Consider the following 16,566-nt stretch of genomic DNA (forward strand, 5'->3'; position numbering starts at 1 on the left):
GATTAATTTTGCTTGGTAATTTCTAACAACTCCACTAGACCTAAAAAAGGAAAAAACAAAACAAAACAAAAAAAGTGTCTTACCAGTTAAACCAGTGGCAGTAGCCCTCGCACTGAATCATATCGAAGTACCTTGACTGTTTGCAGTGATAGCACAACCAATCTTCGAACAGTTTTTGGCTATAACAAGAAAGAGTAAAATGATTTTATAAAACATGTTCCAAAATTAATGAAGGCTGTTCATCACATGACATAGTATTGGAACGAGTATATCTCATTAGTTATCGTATCACACTACTGTTTTAGACAAGGTATTTATACCACTTAAATTTAAGAAAGAATGAGTGGACCATAAACTACATTTTCTGTACGAGCCATCCTAACCTAATTTGCCAACTGCTTTCCAGGCATCATCTGTAAAAAAAGCCTCTTCAATTTTTCAAATTTGAAAATTTTCAGCTAAAACCGCGGCTCCCAAAAAATATTTCTCATCTTGCCTAATAAATTTTCAAAAGAAATTTTCAAATTTTCACAACTTTGCCTATTCCTGCTCGTAGGTCCAGGTAAGCCCTTATGGTCACTGGTCATAGCTGCTAACAATGGTTTATAACTATACGCGTTTAGTGTTACCTCGTAAAACTCCCCGAAGAAGTTACGAGAGTTAGACGAAACGCGTCAGAGAATAAAGAAGTTTTACAACTACTGTTCGTACAGCACTGCTCACCATTTTAGTTTTAAATTTTTAAATTTTTTTTTTCAAAAATTACTAAAAAGTTATTGAAAAAAAATTAATAAACGGTCGAGTCGGAGCTATTCCTGTCAGCGGTGAAATACAGGAATGGCTCCAGTCTCTGGTCGTCCGCCTGAACTGACCAAATGAGTTTTGTCAGCGGAGCTTGTTAGCCGATGACTTTTTCATCGCTGGAATATCGCTGAACGACCTCGCTGAATAAGAAAGGCTGCCTTCCCTTCGCTAAGTAAGTAATCATTTCTTTTTTTACAGATCGGTGTTGTCACTCGCATTGATATTTCATTGTTCCGCTTTGAGACACGCGGTTAACAATACTCACGGGCAAAGAGTTAAGATATAACTTATTAACTTTTACTATTTTTATCATCCAATTACAAGTCGGAGCCATTCCTGTATTTAGTCGCTTGTATTATCACCGGATGACGCCATATTGTTTCTGTCAGTGCTGATTATCGCGGGCGTACACCACGTTTAGCATCTTGGTTGAGTATGTGTAATAAAGTGTATCCGTGTGTAACGAGAAATGCAAACCGTGATAAAATTTAAAGATTCTGAAGTCAGAAGTCGGAATTCCCTCTTTGGCTTTCGTGCAAACATTCGTAAGGCGTGCCAAAATTCGTGAGTCCCTTTTGAGAATTCCTGCCAACCCCCTTTTTTATTGTCGAAAGAAAAAGGTCCCAAATCCTGACGGGGAGCGCGTGGGATAGTGGGGTGGGGGTGGAGGGGGGGGGGGGGTATTCCCTTATTTGACCAAATCGAGTATATACCCGCTCAGTAGATTTAACAGACTATAAAGTCACTATTCTATGTAATATCTCTAACAGGGTGTATTTGGGAACTGAAAGTCATGAAAGGATGTGAAAGTTGCCAAAGTGCAGTTCGTATGTTGATATGATTCTTGTTGCGCCAAAAATAACATGTTTTATTTTGTCAAGAGATTACAAACGGTTATTAACGGCTGGATCGAATTAGGAACCTTTTCCACGGAAATTCCAAATGTAATTTACGTGTCAGCTCAGAATCTTTATCGTCTCTTGTTATGACACCTTCCAAATTTTGATAAAAAAAAAAACTTTCCGCGTTCGGAGATTGAAATGTCGCAGTTTGCTTAACGTTCGTTCATAGATGTTATGTTTTTTTTAATGTTTCGTACGTTATTCGTCTCTGAATAAGCTCTAGTACTGGCGACAACATTATATTACAGGAAAAAAACTTAAACTATTCTGGCTACATCCAACTCTTTGAATCGCCTCCTAAAACTTGTGCTATATAACTTCTGATAAAATGTTAAGTCAAGATGCTCGTTATCTGTTAAACGTCACCGCATGCAAGAATTGACTGCTGTAATATCACCGAGCGGCCACGCACGTCTTAAAACTTGTAAAATAAACAAACTGACTCGCTCATGAATCACCATTTTTTCCCCTTTTTCTTGACGTAAGCTCGTTGAATAGTACAGTGAGTTCTTCGAGAATTTGGATAAGAATAATTTTGGGAAATTTTCGTTGACAAAGCCATCTGGCGGTTGTAAGGCAATGGAATAAAAATATGTCTTCAGTAAGTAATGTAGCTTTAAGGCTCAAATACGCCATTCTCATAAATTCGATATACCGACAGGTGCAAGAGCAGTTCTAGGTACATATGTTAAGAGGTGAAAATTGAGTTATTCTAAGAATAGAACTGTTCTATCGGAGCAATTTTTGATTGAGCATCCAGAGTAATCCGGCATCGCATTGGTTTTGCATTTCTTCGCACCGTGATTGGTCCAGAAAACTCGCACCAATCTCTAAACCGATCTGATGCAAAAAGAATACGATTCAAGACTTGGTCGCCCGCGTTTTCCCGCGCTTCACGCTGTTTGGTTGTTTTTACTCTGAATTTTTATTGGCCCCTTAAAGGTATTTTCCTTTCCTCAGATTGGCGGTTGAGATTACGCTACCACACTCTGCCAAACATGTTAAGAATCTCCCGGAATTTTCCTAAGAACGGAGCCGAATCCAATTCTGATTGAATAAAGGGGGTAAGTTTCTTAAGAAACTGTGGTGTTGCGTGGTTGGGAGAGTATAACAGGGTAATTTTAAATCGTGATGATGGCGGCTTACTACCTGACGCCTATTTACACCTCGACAGGAAAAAGGGCAGCTAATTAGTATTCATAGAAAAGGACCTCCTGTTGCAGCGATTCGATCACCCATGATGGAAGCACTAGACGGGATTGTCGAAACGTTGGGTCTATGAAATTTAATTTTTCTCGATAAAGTCCCATTCTTCCAAATTCTACCAAATCATGTGCTCTGCAAAGTTTTCCTTGATAAATGTTCACGAGAGAGAATCTCTTGGTGTTCATGTTCAAAATCTGGAACGCCAGTTATTTGTCGAGATAAAAACCTCGCTTTATTCCTCCATCTACACCGCAAGGAATACTTGCGGACGGGAAAGCTTGCTTTTGCAAAAGGTGTTTTTGTAAGTAATCGGTGAGCGAAGTCGATAAATTACGACATGATAGAACTTGAGATATACGAAAGCGTCAATCGCTAAAAATTAAAGGATCATATATGGCAAACATTTTCGTAGCTTTAACTCATGTTGTCTCCAAAGTACAAATGCCCAAATTTAAAACGGAAGACACTATTCAGCTGACTGGACGACAATCTCTTGGCCTTAGGCGTTCGTAATAGTTAAATCTGGCTAGGCAGTCTATTTTACGTGAAACTCTCATATTGATATCTAAATTGCCGTGTAAAATACAGGCCAAAAGCAATTGAAAAGCATATGAAATTTGTCACCCCTTTCAAAGAATGTTCTCGCTTGCTATTCACTTGAAACCTTCAACAAACGCATGCGCTTTAAAGCTTTGACAGCGATTCGCGACTTCACACGAGACAGCCCCGTATTTTAACTAGAGTCTGTAGCGTGGCGCCTCAGTGAAAAATGTGTTACCAGAAGAAAAGGCCGGAACCACTTATGGCTGTTAAAAATAGAAACCCGGATGGCTTCTGAAACTTGATGAAGACGCGTAAAATGAATCTGGTGTCAAATAGGGCTTCAACATGACGTTGAAAACTTTCTTTTGTAACTCCTTTGTCTCGTTAACAAGACAGATTTAAGTGTCGATCAATTTGAAGCTTCCACAGTCCTTCCCCCTGGCAACCCCACAGGCATCTGTACCACCAGGGGTGGGGAATTTGAGCCTCGTTTGGGTGAGGTGGCAAATTTGAACCAGCCGAATATTCTGGTGTTAATTTTAATACTGGTGGAGTATCAAGGTAAAGAATCCGCTTTCGTGAGCAAATGGCTTAGAAGAAATTTTCAAATCGTCGAATGATGCTTACAAACGAAAAAACCAAGCTGCGGCACTACAAAATAGTACGTGACTTTCCTAAATTCTACTACGTTCGTTGATCACACGAAGGATCGTGCGATAAAAAACTGTGCTTGAGCAAGACATTTAAATGCAGCTTTGAACAAACCAATCTTCAAAGGTTTAAATGTCCGCGGGGCTGTCCATGGGGGAAAATTGAAGCTTTGAACTGATCGACGCAGAAGCAAGCAGAGTTTCACTGCACAGACTGACCAATCAAGATCAAGAAAGCGTATCAAAACCAACATCAGACGGATAAAAAAACATTTAATGTCTTTGACATAACGTAGCCATTTTTTTTTAATCTAATCTATGTAATTTTTTAGAGATTTTTGTTTCTCTTGACATTCTAGGTACTTATTTGTAACAAAAAAAAGTAGTTTTAATGTCAACATCTCTTAAAAATATTTCTAAAATTGCAATATATGTTTTCGATTTTTTTAATCTGTTTGTAGTGAGTGTTCAACAAATAATTGTTTGTAACACCATTATTAATTATTTATTAATTAATTTTTTCCTCGTACAAGTAGAGCGCCTTTCAATTGAGTGTCGTGTTTTTTACTTAGGTAAAAAAATACAAGGAGCCAATGAGAACTCAAAGTAAGAATAGCCAAACGGCTTGAAGCGCGGGAAAACGCGTGTGACCAAGTCGTGATTGGTTTCGGGTTTGCATTCGACTGATTGGTGGAGAAAATGGCACGGGTCTTCTTGATCAATCACAGAACAACAAAGAGTAAAACGAATGAAATTCCGGATTTCATTTATGCCAATGATCTCATTAGCCCTTGCCTGAGGCCCAACACTGGGGAGAATCTTCTCCACTGTCGATTTACGTAACTTATCCGCAACAATGTTGTGAAATTAACAGGGGCAGACAAAGTAGCCTGAGAGAGTCTTTGAGTCCACTTTGATACAACTTGCATGGAAAAGCTGTTTACAACTGCCGCATCTCTTCCGCATCTCTGCATCTTCTCCATCGCTGTCTCGACACACTTTGCAGACGTTGATATTTCTCCTACAGTGGACGGAACATATATTTCATGATCATTTATTTAATTATGTCTTCTTTTTTATTGGCCCAGGTTTGACTCTAACTCTATATCAATATCAAACCTGATGCTTAGCAAGATTAAGGGATATACAGTTTGGAAACAAGCTGCGACTGAGGTTACTTACTCGAGGATGTCATCGTAACAACAGCCAAATATCATAGACGTTATTCGTGCACGTTCGGTTGCTACGTCGAAATTTGCATCTACAGAAGAGCCTTCACACAAACACCTTGCAAACTGAAAGAAACGATCAAAAATGGCAATCAATCATTAGGAAAAATTCGTGAAAAATATGCAATATTCCCATAAATTCATTTTAAGGCAGAAACTATCGGTTGTTGAGGTATATTTAATCATATGCACTTCTTCCAGCGGCTAGCCTATCGAACGGTATTGCTCGTTATCTTGTGAGGGTAAAGATTTCTTACCTTGATACCTCATAATTTAATGAGGATAGTGACTTCTGTAATAAACTTAAAACAAATGTCGCGAGTGGGTGCATAGCGAGTTGGCTACTTACGAGACAAATGAGAACTCCGCAGTTGTAATCATCTTTCTGTTTAAAGTGCACTGGCTCGATGCAAGGCCATGATAGAGAAAGCCAGTCCGTTTTGGTGTCAGTGACCCCACTACAAATATGATGACAGGCAAATAAAGGGTTACTTTAAACTGACTGCTGTTTTAAATTGAAGGAGCGGAATTTTTTCACTTACGACTTTATAATTATACACCTGTTCTAAGTACTGAAAGTAGACACTGCATGCCTATCATATTCGCTCTTCTGTAGGCAGAACAAGGCAATTCAATAAAGACATGTCAACAGTACTTGGTCTTACCTTATCTTATTTATGAGTGATGCGAGAGGAGAATCTTGTGAAGGAATAATTTTTCGTTGAAAATCTCCCGCCAAAGGGTCAAAGTAGTACCTGGCCGCTTTTGATTTGTCCAAGACCTTTAAAACAAGAAGTCAGGGCTCTTGGTTTCACCTCAAATTAATCATATACTCAGTTTCATCGATTGCATTTGCTATAAATTGGTTATCGGCAAACCAATTCTATTAAGTTAAAAAGAAAACCTACCAACAGAGTCCAGTGATTTCTACGTGCCATGATCGGAACAAATATCCTGGTAATATTTGAGAAGCTTTTTCCTGACCACAGCAAACTCGCACTAGCACCTGTTTCAACAATTTCAGCCAAAGTGCTGTCTGCGCAAAACAGGCCGTCATACTGTAGGGTGAATTTCCATAGCACAGCTTCCACAACCTGGTGTAATGGAAGATATATAAACATGAGAAAAAGTCCTACAAGGCGATCGTTCTTGATTGTAGGTTATACATAATAATATTTTATAACGCAGATTGCTTTATGAACACGCTACCTTGTCTACGAGCCAACCCCCGACAAAGTTCCTTATAGAGCTCGTCACCAAGTAGCATTGCGCGGCCACATGCGGAGGAAGAAGTGTCCATAGGTCACCAACAGTTAGTCTTGAAGGTCCGATCTCAAGCATGACGTCGTCTATCCCTAGGTTAACTCTCCAGGCATTAAGGAGACGCGTGACATGGTCACATTTGCGTGGTTTCTGTACAGCAACTTCGGTGCCAAGGAACTCTACTTTCCAGTTCTGGCTCGACAATTCATCTTCTTTCTTTTCCCTCTTCTGAAATGTAACAGTTGTACAATTGCAATCGAAAGCCTGGAGGGATGTGGGTTTTATGTTCACAATCCACCTCTGCTGACACAGAGTAAAACATTTTTATCTGTAAAAAAATACTCCCAGCTGGAGTCCACTAGTGGGGGGGAAATATTAACCCGCCACCCTATTGCAAGTTAAAAGATTGTTTTATTTATTCTTTGGTTAAGCCAGCGCGTTACTATTTGTAGCGTTCATAAAGGTAAGGACTTCCTCATCCAAAATGATTGTCTGAAATTTCAAGTTCAAAATCTTATGGTTTTGATGGGTAAATCGAATGAAGCATCATTGCAAAAACCAACTACAAAAATAATTAGTTAACATACGATTGGTATCCGTGGTAAATGGACATGTTCTTCTGGGAACTTCTTTCTCCTTCCCATTCCTTTCTGCAGAAAAGTAAATCATAAGTTATTGTGGCAAAATAAAGTTTTTTTTTTCAACTTACAAGTGGCTTTAGCATGCCGTGGCAAAAAAACCATGGTTGATGATCAAGTACTGGCAGAGAGGATTGCCTAAACCTCGAGCCTTTATCTATTTCAGTGACCTCTTGTGCTGACAGCCAGCTTTCTTTTTTACTTCCACCAATAGACTCCTCTCCTTTTGTCTCTCTCCATTCATATTTTTGTTTTAAATGTAGACGGATAGTAATGATCTCCATGTTCAACCAAAATCAGAGGTTTTTACGCAATGGGAATTCAAGGAACAGGATGTCTTCCCACAAGAAACCCTTCAGGAGTCATTTATGTTGACATGTAATTTGCTATTCACACTTTGGTAGGTCAAAGAATTCAGTTCATACATTTCTGTAAATAACTTGTGTGCATTTCAATGTTTTTCTTTTTTTGAAAACCCTAATTAAAACAATAATGCTTAGTTTGACAAGAAAAAATAGAGTGGAAAAAAATTGGCCCTTGACAGTCTACTATAGAAACCCTTAAGATAAAGGCTACTTACATTTACAATCATCACTGATGTTCAAAGATCACAGACCACCTTTAAATTATGGTTGATAACTATTTAACAAAGACTAACAGAAGCACTACAAAAATACCCCTGATTCTTCTAACAATTTGTTCTCAGGTCTTTGGTTATATCATTTTCCTCCATGAGCTCCAAATATTTCATGGTGTATACATCAATGAAGTTTTTATTGACCATTTAAACATAACAGTTATGTACCTGCACAGCTGAATCTTTGCAGGAGTTTGTCTCTAATGGAGTTCTTACACCTGTATTCTCTGTTGGCATAACATCTTCCTGGTTCCCTGTGGTTCCAGGACCTTCAGGAGTACTCTCTGGGGAAACTGGTAACATGTCTACAATGACAACTATATTGTTAAGTAATAGAAACAGAATTTTTTTCTTTGTCCCATGCTAGTGACAAGTCAAAAAACATCCTTCTCTAGAAACTATTGTTGGTTTTGTTTTCCTGGGCCTCAAGGTTTCCCAAGACAAAAAAAACGAGCATATATAACAGTGGTACTTTTTCTCTTGTAATTATAAACACTTCCAATGTACCATCTTAAAGTATGTGTATTTCATTTCACCATCAAATAGTCTGAGCATTTTTTAATATGTCCATGTGTAGTTACTTACCAACATCCATGTCCCTGTCACCTGTCCTTCTTGCCATCTCTGCGTTAACTTTCTTTAATTCTTCAATTATTCTATGGCTCCTCATGATTTTCCCTGTGAGTCTTAGGTTTAGCTCTGATAATTCTTCATCTTTCTTGAGTAATTCCCTCTCCTTCTCCTGAAATGTAACAGTTATACAGTTTCAATCCAAAGCCTAGAGGGATTTGGGAAGTACTGTTTGTCAGCAATCCACCTCCCCTGACACAGAGTAAAACACTTAACTGTAAAAAAAATTACTCTCAGCTAGAGTTCACTAGTGCAGGGAAATATGTAACCTTATTGATAGTAAAAATATTGTTTTATTTATTCTTAGGTTCAACCAGTAGGAATTTAGCGTTCATTAAGGTGAGGACTACCTCATCCAAAATGATTGCCTGAAGTTTCCAATTCAAAATCTTAGACAATAAAATTCACATTACTTCTCTCCTGGCCAGAGTAAGTTGTGTCTCAGTTGACTTTTGGACACTTTGTGAAGTTAGCTCAGAAACTGACAATCATCTACTCTATGAAAGGTTTTCATTATCAATTTATCTTGTAACATTATTTGAGATACATACTTCTATAATCTTCTGCTGCTCCTTGAGCCAGACTTTCAGGGCTTCATTTTCTCTCAAAATCTAACAAGCATAATAAATACATAAATAAAGATTTAAGAAAATCATCAATAATCAATACATCTGCTCAATTAATAACAGATAAGTTAATTAGTGCTTAAATAATGATCAATATATAAATAAAATAGGCAGCGCTTTCAATAACATGCAGCACCCACCAGAGCTGCAGCAGTTATTCTGTTGTGTATTACCACATACATTTTGCCACGTCCAAGTCAAATTAAACAAGTTTTTTACAATGCAAAACACCACCTGTCCAAACATCTTGTGATGTTTGTACTTGTTTTGTGCATTATTTGTACTATACTTGGAGCAGTTATATACTAAACAAGATATTTACATACTTGCTGTTCTGTTCCTACAGCCACTCTGTTCTCTCGCCCTGCCACCATGACACCTTTGAAAGACATTTCTGAGTCAACAGGCACAGCTGCTTGGTCTACAATGAAAACTTTGGAATCAAATTCAGAAAAAAAGTAACCAAAGAATTACAGCAAAACTCTAAGTACTAATAATAGAACCTTTTGAAATACACTTATGGATGAATGTTAGCAGAATACAACAACAAATTTTCAACATTGGCAATACAGTTGGACTCAATACATGCAAAAGTATTCCTTTAATCAGATACAGCATAAACTGACACCTTGAACACCAATTATTAAGAAATCTGAAATTAATACAACTGTCATCCTTTTACTTGATCTGGGTGCTGTAGGTGCTGGGGCAGCGTCTGCGACGGTAGGCGCCAGGTTGCAGTGGGCCAGGTTGTGATTAGAGAGAAGGGCAATTGCCAGTGCTTCGGAGACATCGTCTGTTGTGAATCTGCAGTCGGGCACAGAGCATTCGACGACTACCATGACGAAGAGATCAACTGTTTCATGAAGCGAACTCCTCGGTTGATTATGCTTTAATTACAACGATGAAACAGTTCTACAGGGTGAAACACAGTATAAATACGCTGAATGACAATAACAATAAAGCTAAACGCAATAAAGAATAACGAACTTACGATAATAAGTACAATCAGATTAATCCGTCCATGCCAAACGAGTTCAAGTGTTTTTAAACAATATGGCCGACTCTCCACTCGTCACCAGTCCTGCCGAGCCGTCGGTATATGGCCAGCGGTTGGCCAGCGGTAGTCCCTTCATCCCCCCCCCCAGTCCGAGGACCTAGAGCGGTTCAATTTAAAGCGTAGGGAGGAGGACTCAAGTGACCCATTTTCCTGTTTCAGGTTCGTACCGTTTGGGTGGCCTTGAGATGCGACGAGGGCGTGGAACCGGTTCGGGCGGCAGTGGGGGTGGCGTAGGGGGCATTGAGGAGTCTTCATCGGGACTTGTTGGTAGCTGGAGGTCCCGGGACTGTACGTCGAGGTTTGGACTGTCGACCTGTGTCGGTCTCGCTGGGGTGGGGGGCGACAGTGGTGCTGGGGCTTGGATCACGTTTGGGTTGTTGGGCGTTGCCGCCGTGGGCTGCGTGAACTGGGGAGTCTGTAGTGTTGGCACAGATGGCGGGGGGTTTGGGCACTGGTCAGCACTGCTGGTAGGTAGTTGTGAAGCTGTTGGCTGCTTTGAACGTATAGAGGGCGTGGCTGGCGTGTAGGCTCGCAGGAAGCGGCGGTTGCGTAATGTGATTCGCCCAGAGCCGTCCACCTTGACACGGTATTGGTCGTGGCCAGCTGATTCCACTACTACCCCTGAGCGGTCCCATTTGGTGGGGTTTGGGCCTTGTTGATTCTGCAAGAAGACTCTCTCATCAAGGGTCAGGGGGCGGAGGGGGCGGGAGCGGGCCTTCAGCGACTCGGTTGTGCGGGTGATACGTGTGCGAAGAGCTTCCTCCTTAGCTGCCCATGCTCGACGCCAAAGGGGTCTGATATGTGGGTTCGAGAACTTCTCAAGGCGGTTGACGAACGAGAACGAGTCCCTTAGGGGGCGGAGAGGTTGCAATCTGGGTCCGGGGTGTTGCGAAGTTGTAACATGGCACGTAAGAAGCGGTCATGGTCGAGGCTGCCCGTCGGGCCTGTATTAGACAGCAGGAGGCGCTTGGTTGTTTTCACGGCAACTTCTGCCCGGCCATTCGATTGAGGGAAGCTGACGAAGGACACGCGATGTCGTACACCCCAGAGGCGGAGGAAATCTTGTGTGCCCTTAGCGGTGAACTCTGGGCCACCGTCGCTTGAGATCTCCTCCGGGACGCCCAACGTAGCGAAGAAGGAACGGAGATGGCGAACTAGGCCGGCTGAGCCGGCAAGGTTGGTCCCAGCTGTTGGACTTAGGACTTCCACCCAGCCGGAAAGGCGGTCACCTACGACCAGGTAATGGCAGCCTCTGTAGTCGAAGAAGTCTGCGAAGACGGCTTCAAATGGGGATAATGGTGGTGTAGATGGGAGAGGGGGGGTGGCAGCCTGTGAGGGTGCGTTTCGATTGCAGTCTGCGCATCCCTCCCTAGTTTCGCGGATGTCCTTTGATATCCCCGGCCAGTAGACGATGGCGCGGGCTCGCTGTTCCATTGAGGAGGTCCCTTGATGGGCCTCGTGGAGATTCTGTAAGACTCGGTGGCGTAGGGATGGGGGGACGACGACACGGTCCTGGTAGAGGAGTACGCCCTCTTCTGCGTAGAGAGACTCGCAGATGGGCCGAAGGCTTGTCAGGGTAGGGTCGTCGCTGGCAATCGGTTTTCCTTGCTCGACTGATCGTTGGAGAGGGCCCAAAGAGACATCTGCAGCTGTCTCTGTCGCGAGGAGAGACCAGGAGATGGCGCCTAGCTCCTGGGTGTCGTTGCGGATGGTGTTCATCAACGCTAACTCTGCGATGTCAGGGAAGCTGGGTGATCCAAGAGAGACAGTGTTCTCTGTAGAGGATTGGGAAGGGTGTCTTGAGGTAGCGTCGGCGGCGTGATTACTCGTGCCAGGTAGATGTCTGATCTCGAAGCGCCACGGGAGAGTGCGCTGTTTGAGGCGAAACAGGCGCGAATTGGTGATCTCATCCAGAGCGCGGTCGCCGAAGATCTTGATAAGGGGTTTGTGATCGGTGACTATCACGAGGTTGTCGCAACCTTGTGTAAAGTAGCGCGTCTGCTCTAAGCCCCAGGCCACGGCGAGGGCTTCTCCTTCAATAGCTGCGTAGCGCTGTTCTGCAGAGTTCAAGAAGCCGGAACCGGCCAGTGTGATTCTCCATCCCTCGGGGCAGCAGTCTGGAACACCGGAGGGGCAACTACAGTGTTGCTGAAGGAGAAAGTAACCGATACCACGCTTGGACCAGTCAGGGCGGAGGCAGGTGCGCCTCTGTATGTCGAAGATTTCCACCCCCTTGCGGATAGCTTCAATGATGGCTTCCTTGGACGCTTGAAATGTTGACTCGAGCTCGGTGGACCACGAGAATTTGCAGCGGGGGCTGAGAAACGGCTTGAAAGGGGCCGTGGAGTCGCGCAGCTGGGCGTAGTTGGAAACCTGGTTGACGAGGCCAAACCAACTCCTGATGTCGGTGGTGCTAGTAGGGGAGGGGAAGTCTTTTATGGCGTCTAAGTATTTAGGAAGGGGTTCAATAGTGCTATCAGATACTCTAAATCCAGCGAAATCTACGCTTCTCTCAGCGAACTGGAACTTGTCAGGGTTGAGCACAATCCCCGCCTGGCCTACACGCGTAAGGAAGTCGATGGTCCTCTACCAGTGTTGTTCGAGGTCGGTGTCGTAATGGACTGTGTCGTCGACACAACGTTCCTTGCGCTCAAACTCGGCTAGGACGGCATCAAAGCGGCGATTATATCCGTCCCCTGATGACAGGAAGCCTTGAGGTGCCCTCGTGTAGCGTCAGCGGCCGAATGGCGTGATAAAGGTGGTCAGGTGGCGGTCAGAATCACGCAGAGGAACACTGTGATAGCCGTTCCAGGCATCGGTCACGGTCTTCCAAGTGTCCTTGGGAATGCGATGAGCAAGTTGGAAGGGTGACTCCATGGCAAAGGTCTCATGTTGGCAGAATTTGTTAAGTGGCGAGATATCGACTGTGCGGCGGGGGGAGCCGTCGTGCTTTCGAGTGATGACCATCCTATGACACCACGTAACCGGCTCGCCGTATGGCACACGCTCGATGACACCAAGAGCTTCGTCGCGTAGGAGGTCACCGTACACCCGTTGCTGCCAGTGGAGGGGTATGTTGGCCGGTGTGTGGCAGGCCTTAGGTGTGGCCGCTGGGTCAACATGTATCTCTATGGGTGGGCCCTCCATACATGGTAGCGCTCGATGAGAAGCCAAGCTTTCATTTTCGTGTTGTTCTCAGGCTTACAGGGGAATGGCAACTCGGAGGGACGTGGCGGTGCTGCTCCGCGCTGTGGACATGAGCATGTAGCGTTGTGGGCGGCGTTGGTTACTGGACAGCCTTGGGCCCTGGACAGCCGTCGTTGAGGGCCCGTATAGCGTCGATGTCGGGTGATACGCAGGACGCGTGTGGCTGCGTGGTTGAGGTCTCTCTATCAGGTGGGGGACCAGTGGGGTTGCCGAGGCATGGGAAAGTGCGCGGTAGAAGTCCAAGGTTGAGTAGCGAGTCGTAAGACAGGTACATGTCCTTGACGGAGCTGCTCACATAAACCATGGAGTGGCATGCCGTAATCTCGATCGGTTCGGTTTCTGTGGCATGCCGTAATCTCGCCGCTGCTGGACTGTGTAGCAAGTTTGGCAAAGAACGCTCCCTCTATCGATATGGGCGAGCGGTTGGCTGCTGAGAGGCTGAGGCTTATGGGGTGGAGGTCGTCACGAGAGAAACCACAGGCTATGAAGTCGGACAATGACTACCTTATTGGTACTTAATTTCGCGATTTTGGCGAGGCAATATTTCGCGGGGTTTTATTTTACGCGATTTCAATAGGCAAATATGAAAAAAGGGCATTAAATTTCGCGATTGAAGCGTTCTCAACTTTATTTTATTTTTCCAAAGGTCTGAACTGTTTAAAGTTTCTAGATAACTGGAACACAACAAAACACATGTACATATTTGAAAATTAACGTTAAAAATAAATGTATTACAACGTGAAAACGCATTGTTTCAGTGGTTCGCGGCAACGTTCATAAGGTGACGGAAGTTTTTTGGCCAACAAAATATTGTGCACTTAAGGCACTAAGCGAAATGCTGTTCGTACTTGAAGAAAAACTTATTATTAGAGTTTAATACGAGTTTAACGATAACAATGCATGCATTAAATATCATTCGTTACGATGGCTTTTGTTTATATCTAATGTCTTTTGGGTATTTTGCTCATGTGATACTAAATAAATGTTTCATCTGATGGTGTTCATTACAAATCTTCAAAGGGATCTTCCGGTGGAAGTTCCTTCCCATCAATGACTTCACTGATGCCCGCCTTCTTCCATCCTTTGGCAATTGATATCCTGCCTTCAGAGGAAGAGAGATGATTAAACATGCTCACAAGCCATGTTGCGTGAATTGGTTTTAAAACCGAGAGGCGCATGTCAACATCAACATCATCGAGAGCCACCCCTGAATCCAGTTGAGTGTGAATTTGTGCCGAGTACCAAGCCGTAAATTGGTCTTTCATGAACTTCTTTGCTTCTCTGTTGACAGTCAAATCAAGGGGTTGGAAGAAATGGGTCATATTTGCTGGCACACTAACCACTTCAATGTTCATTGCTGCCAGTTTAGATAAAACCTTGGCTGTCTTCTGGCCTTTAAATACGTCCCAAATCAACAATGCCTTCTGTGTGGCTGGCAAATTCAGTTCTTTTCGCTTTAGGACAACGTATGGTTGAATGATGTTGTCGAGTAGATTGAGAGTTTCCAGTTCGTTCGAGTAGTGTTTGGGATTCTGCGTTACTACGAACCCGCGTGGAAAGTCAAAGCCTCTCGGTTGACTTGCTTTGGTCTTCCCTTGATAAATTATTTGCATAGGCAGGAAGTCGCCGTTTAAAGAGATAACAAATGTGAGAGAAATGTTTCTTTTGTCTGTAAGACCTTTAATTGGCACAGAAGAGGAATTGCGGGCTGCCATTGTCGTTTTTCCAACGGAGACGTACGATGAAGGTGTCTGATCGGCGTTAAGAACAAGCTGCAGAGGAATACTGTGCACTGCAATGCAACTCTTGATGTCAGTTAAAAATGTTAATTTGCACTCTTCATAGATCCCTAAAGGAACGGGGGGTCTTGTTGTGGTTCCAGCCGGCCTGGAGAAGTTACACCGTCGATAAATTGATTTCACCCAGGTCGAGGTTGGCTCAAATCCCCTGAAGTCTTTCGCAGGATTGCTCTTTATTAATGCCAAGGCTGAGGCTTTGACAACATTGAAATTAACAACACCACCTCTGTTTCGTATGCTCTTAAAAAGTGATATCAGTTTCTGGTCAAGATCAAGAAGGAGCGGCGGGCGGCCTCGGGTGTCGTGTGGAATAGAAGTCACGCTTTCTTGTATTCCTTGTCTCTTCATTTCCTTCAGTTTCTTCTGATATGCTTGTTTGAAGGTTCTTACCGTACTCTCTTTAAGGTTTGGTAGCTGTGCTTTAAAGTGATTCAGGGCTCTTAGATTTCCGTTTACGCTAGCATATTTACCGATTTGTGCACGCAATTCGGGAGAGTAATGGTTGTAATTTCCTCGCTTTCTTTTCGATGACAAGTTCTTTAACTTCTCCATGCAAAACATTTAACGATTTCACAAATTCAAAAATGGAATTTACGAGTAGAAACCAGTTAATATTTTGCGTTTTGTTGATAAATATCCCGTAAATTTTGTTGCCATTACGAATAAATCATTTTTTTCTACAGTTTGATTTTTTTGTATGGGTATTAAATTTCGCGTGTTTAAATTTCGCGAGGATCTTTTTTCGCGAGTCTTTAATTTCGCGATTTTTTTACAATCGCGAAAAACGCGAAATTAAAGACCCGCGAAATTAAGTACCAATAAGGTACAAGTCCGATTGGGCGCCAGTGTCAGCTATTGCAGATACTTCGGCATAGATGTCTGAGGGGGTGTTGTAGGCGCTACTACCGGTCCTGCCTGGCCGGGAGAGGGATATGGTGATTGGGAGCCTAGGGTGATCTCGTAAGCGAGTCCTTTTCCACTCCCCCTTAGAGAAGATGTGATGATCTAGTCGCGCTGCTGATGGTGTGGTGATGGTGACATGTGTGGTCGTCTTCCGGTTGTGGCGACGTCTGCGGGGGGTTCGGGGCAATTGGTCACCCTTGGTCTGGAATGCTGCTATTTGTGAGATCGGTTCGGTTTCTGTGGCGTAGATCCCTGGGGTCGTTGGTGACATTTCTTACGGCGATTGGCCCTGTGGCATTCGATGCACATTTGGTGGGGTTTCTCTTTCCAACCTCGGGCCCCTTCCGTGAAGACCTTAAAGGCGATGTGACAGCCAGGGCATGTCGCTTCCTTTGCCCGATCCGCTTGAGAGAGAGTTGGGACGGGGTTTGGTGGCGATTTCCTTTGCTTCGCGAAGGAAGAGACAGCT

The 16,566-nt window shown here is 43.4% G+C and overlaps 2 protein-coding genes, 1 long non-coding RNA gene and 1 pseudogene across 4 annotated transcripts in view; all 4 read right to left on the reverse strand.

Moving 5' to 3' along the window:
* LOC149040998 (YEATS domain-containing protein 4-like) overlaps nucleotides 1-16,566 on the reverse strand; it is a 65,973-nt gene that overhangs the window by 2,148 nt on the left and 47,259 nt on the right. The window lies entirely within an intron of this gene.
* Nucleotides 4,359-9,587, reverse strand: LOC113679136 (uncharacterized). The gene is made up of 11 exons (XM_089214212.1): nucleotides 9,455-9,587; nucleotides 9,054-9,113; nucleotides 8,458-8,614; nucleotides 8,041-8,177; nucleotides 7,185-7,247; nucleotides 6,544-6,825; nucleotides 6,243-6,428; nucleotides 6,000-6,115; nucleotides 5,684-5,792; nucleotides 5,288-5,400; nucleotides 4,359-5,126 (listed from the first exon to the last, which is right to left on the reverse strand). The coding sequence occupies exons 1-11, from the start codon at nucleotides 9,518-9,520 to the stop codon at nucleotides 4,973-4,975; spliced, it is 1,443 nt and encodes a 480-aa protein (XP_089070338.1). The 5' UTR covers nucleotides 9,521-9,587; the 3' UTR covers nucleotides 4,359-4,972.
* LOC149040999 (uncharacterized) lies at nucleotides 9,710-10,252 on the reverse strand. Its single transcript, XR_016189047.1, has 2 exons — nucleotides 10,123-10,252; nucleotides 9,710-10,043 (listed from the first exon to the last, which is right to left on the reverse strand). It is a non-coding gene; the product is annotated as an uncharacterized LOC149040999 (long non-coding RNA).
* LOC149041000 (uncharacterized) overlaps nucleotides 10,322-16,566 on the reverse strand; it is a 7,158-nt pseudogene continuing 913 nt past the window's right edge. Inside the window, exons 2-5 of the transcript XR_016189185.1 lie at nucleotides 16,022-16,566; nucleotides 13,756-13,899; nucleotides 11,144-13,721; nucleotides 10,322-11,060 (exon numbers count right to left, since the gene is read on the reverse strand). The exon at nucleotides 16,022-16,566 is cut by the window's right edge and continues 786 nt beyond it. The product of XR_016189185.1 is annotated as an uncharacterized LOC149041000 (transcript). The remainder of the gene's footprint in view (nucleotides 11,061-11,143; nucleotides 13,722-13,755; nucleotides 13,900-16,021) is intronic.

Source organism: Pocillopora damicornis, chromosome 8 (genome assembly GCF_964200805.1).
Source record: "Pocillopora damicornis chromosome 8, jaPocDami1.2, whole genome shotgun sequence".
In the NCBI taxonomy this organism is placed as follows: Eukaryota; Metazoa; Cnidaria; class Anthozoa; order Scleractinia; family Pocilloporidae; genus Pocillopora; species Pocillopora damicornis.

Bases quoted from the DNA above. Each gene is read 5' to 3' on its own strand.
- LOC113679136 (XM_089214212.1), bottom strand. From the start codon at position 9,520: ATGTCTTTCAAAGGTGTCATGGTGGCAGGGCGAGAGAACAGAGTGGCT. The intron at 8,615-9,053 runs GTATGTATCTCA...GTTACATTTCAG, and splicing joins AGCAGCAGAAGATTATAGAA to GAGAAGGAGAGGGAATTACT. The intron at 5,127-5,287 runs GTAAGTAACCTC...CGTCCACTGTAG, and splicing joins TGTTACGATGACATCCTCGA to GAGAAATATCAACGTCTGCA.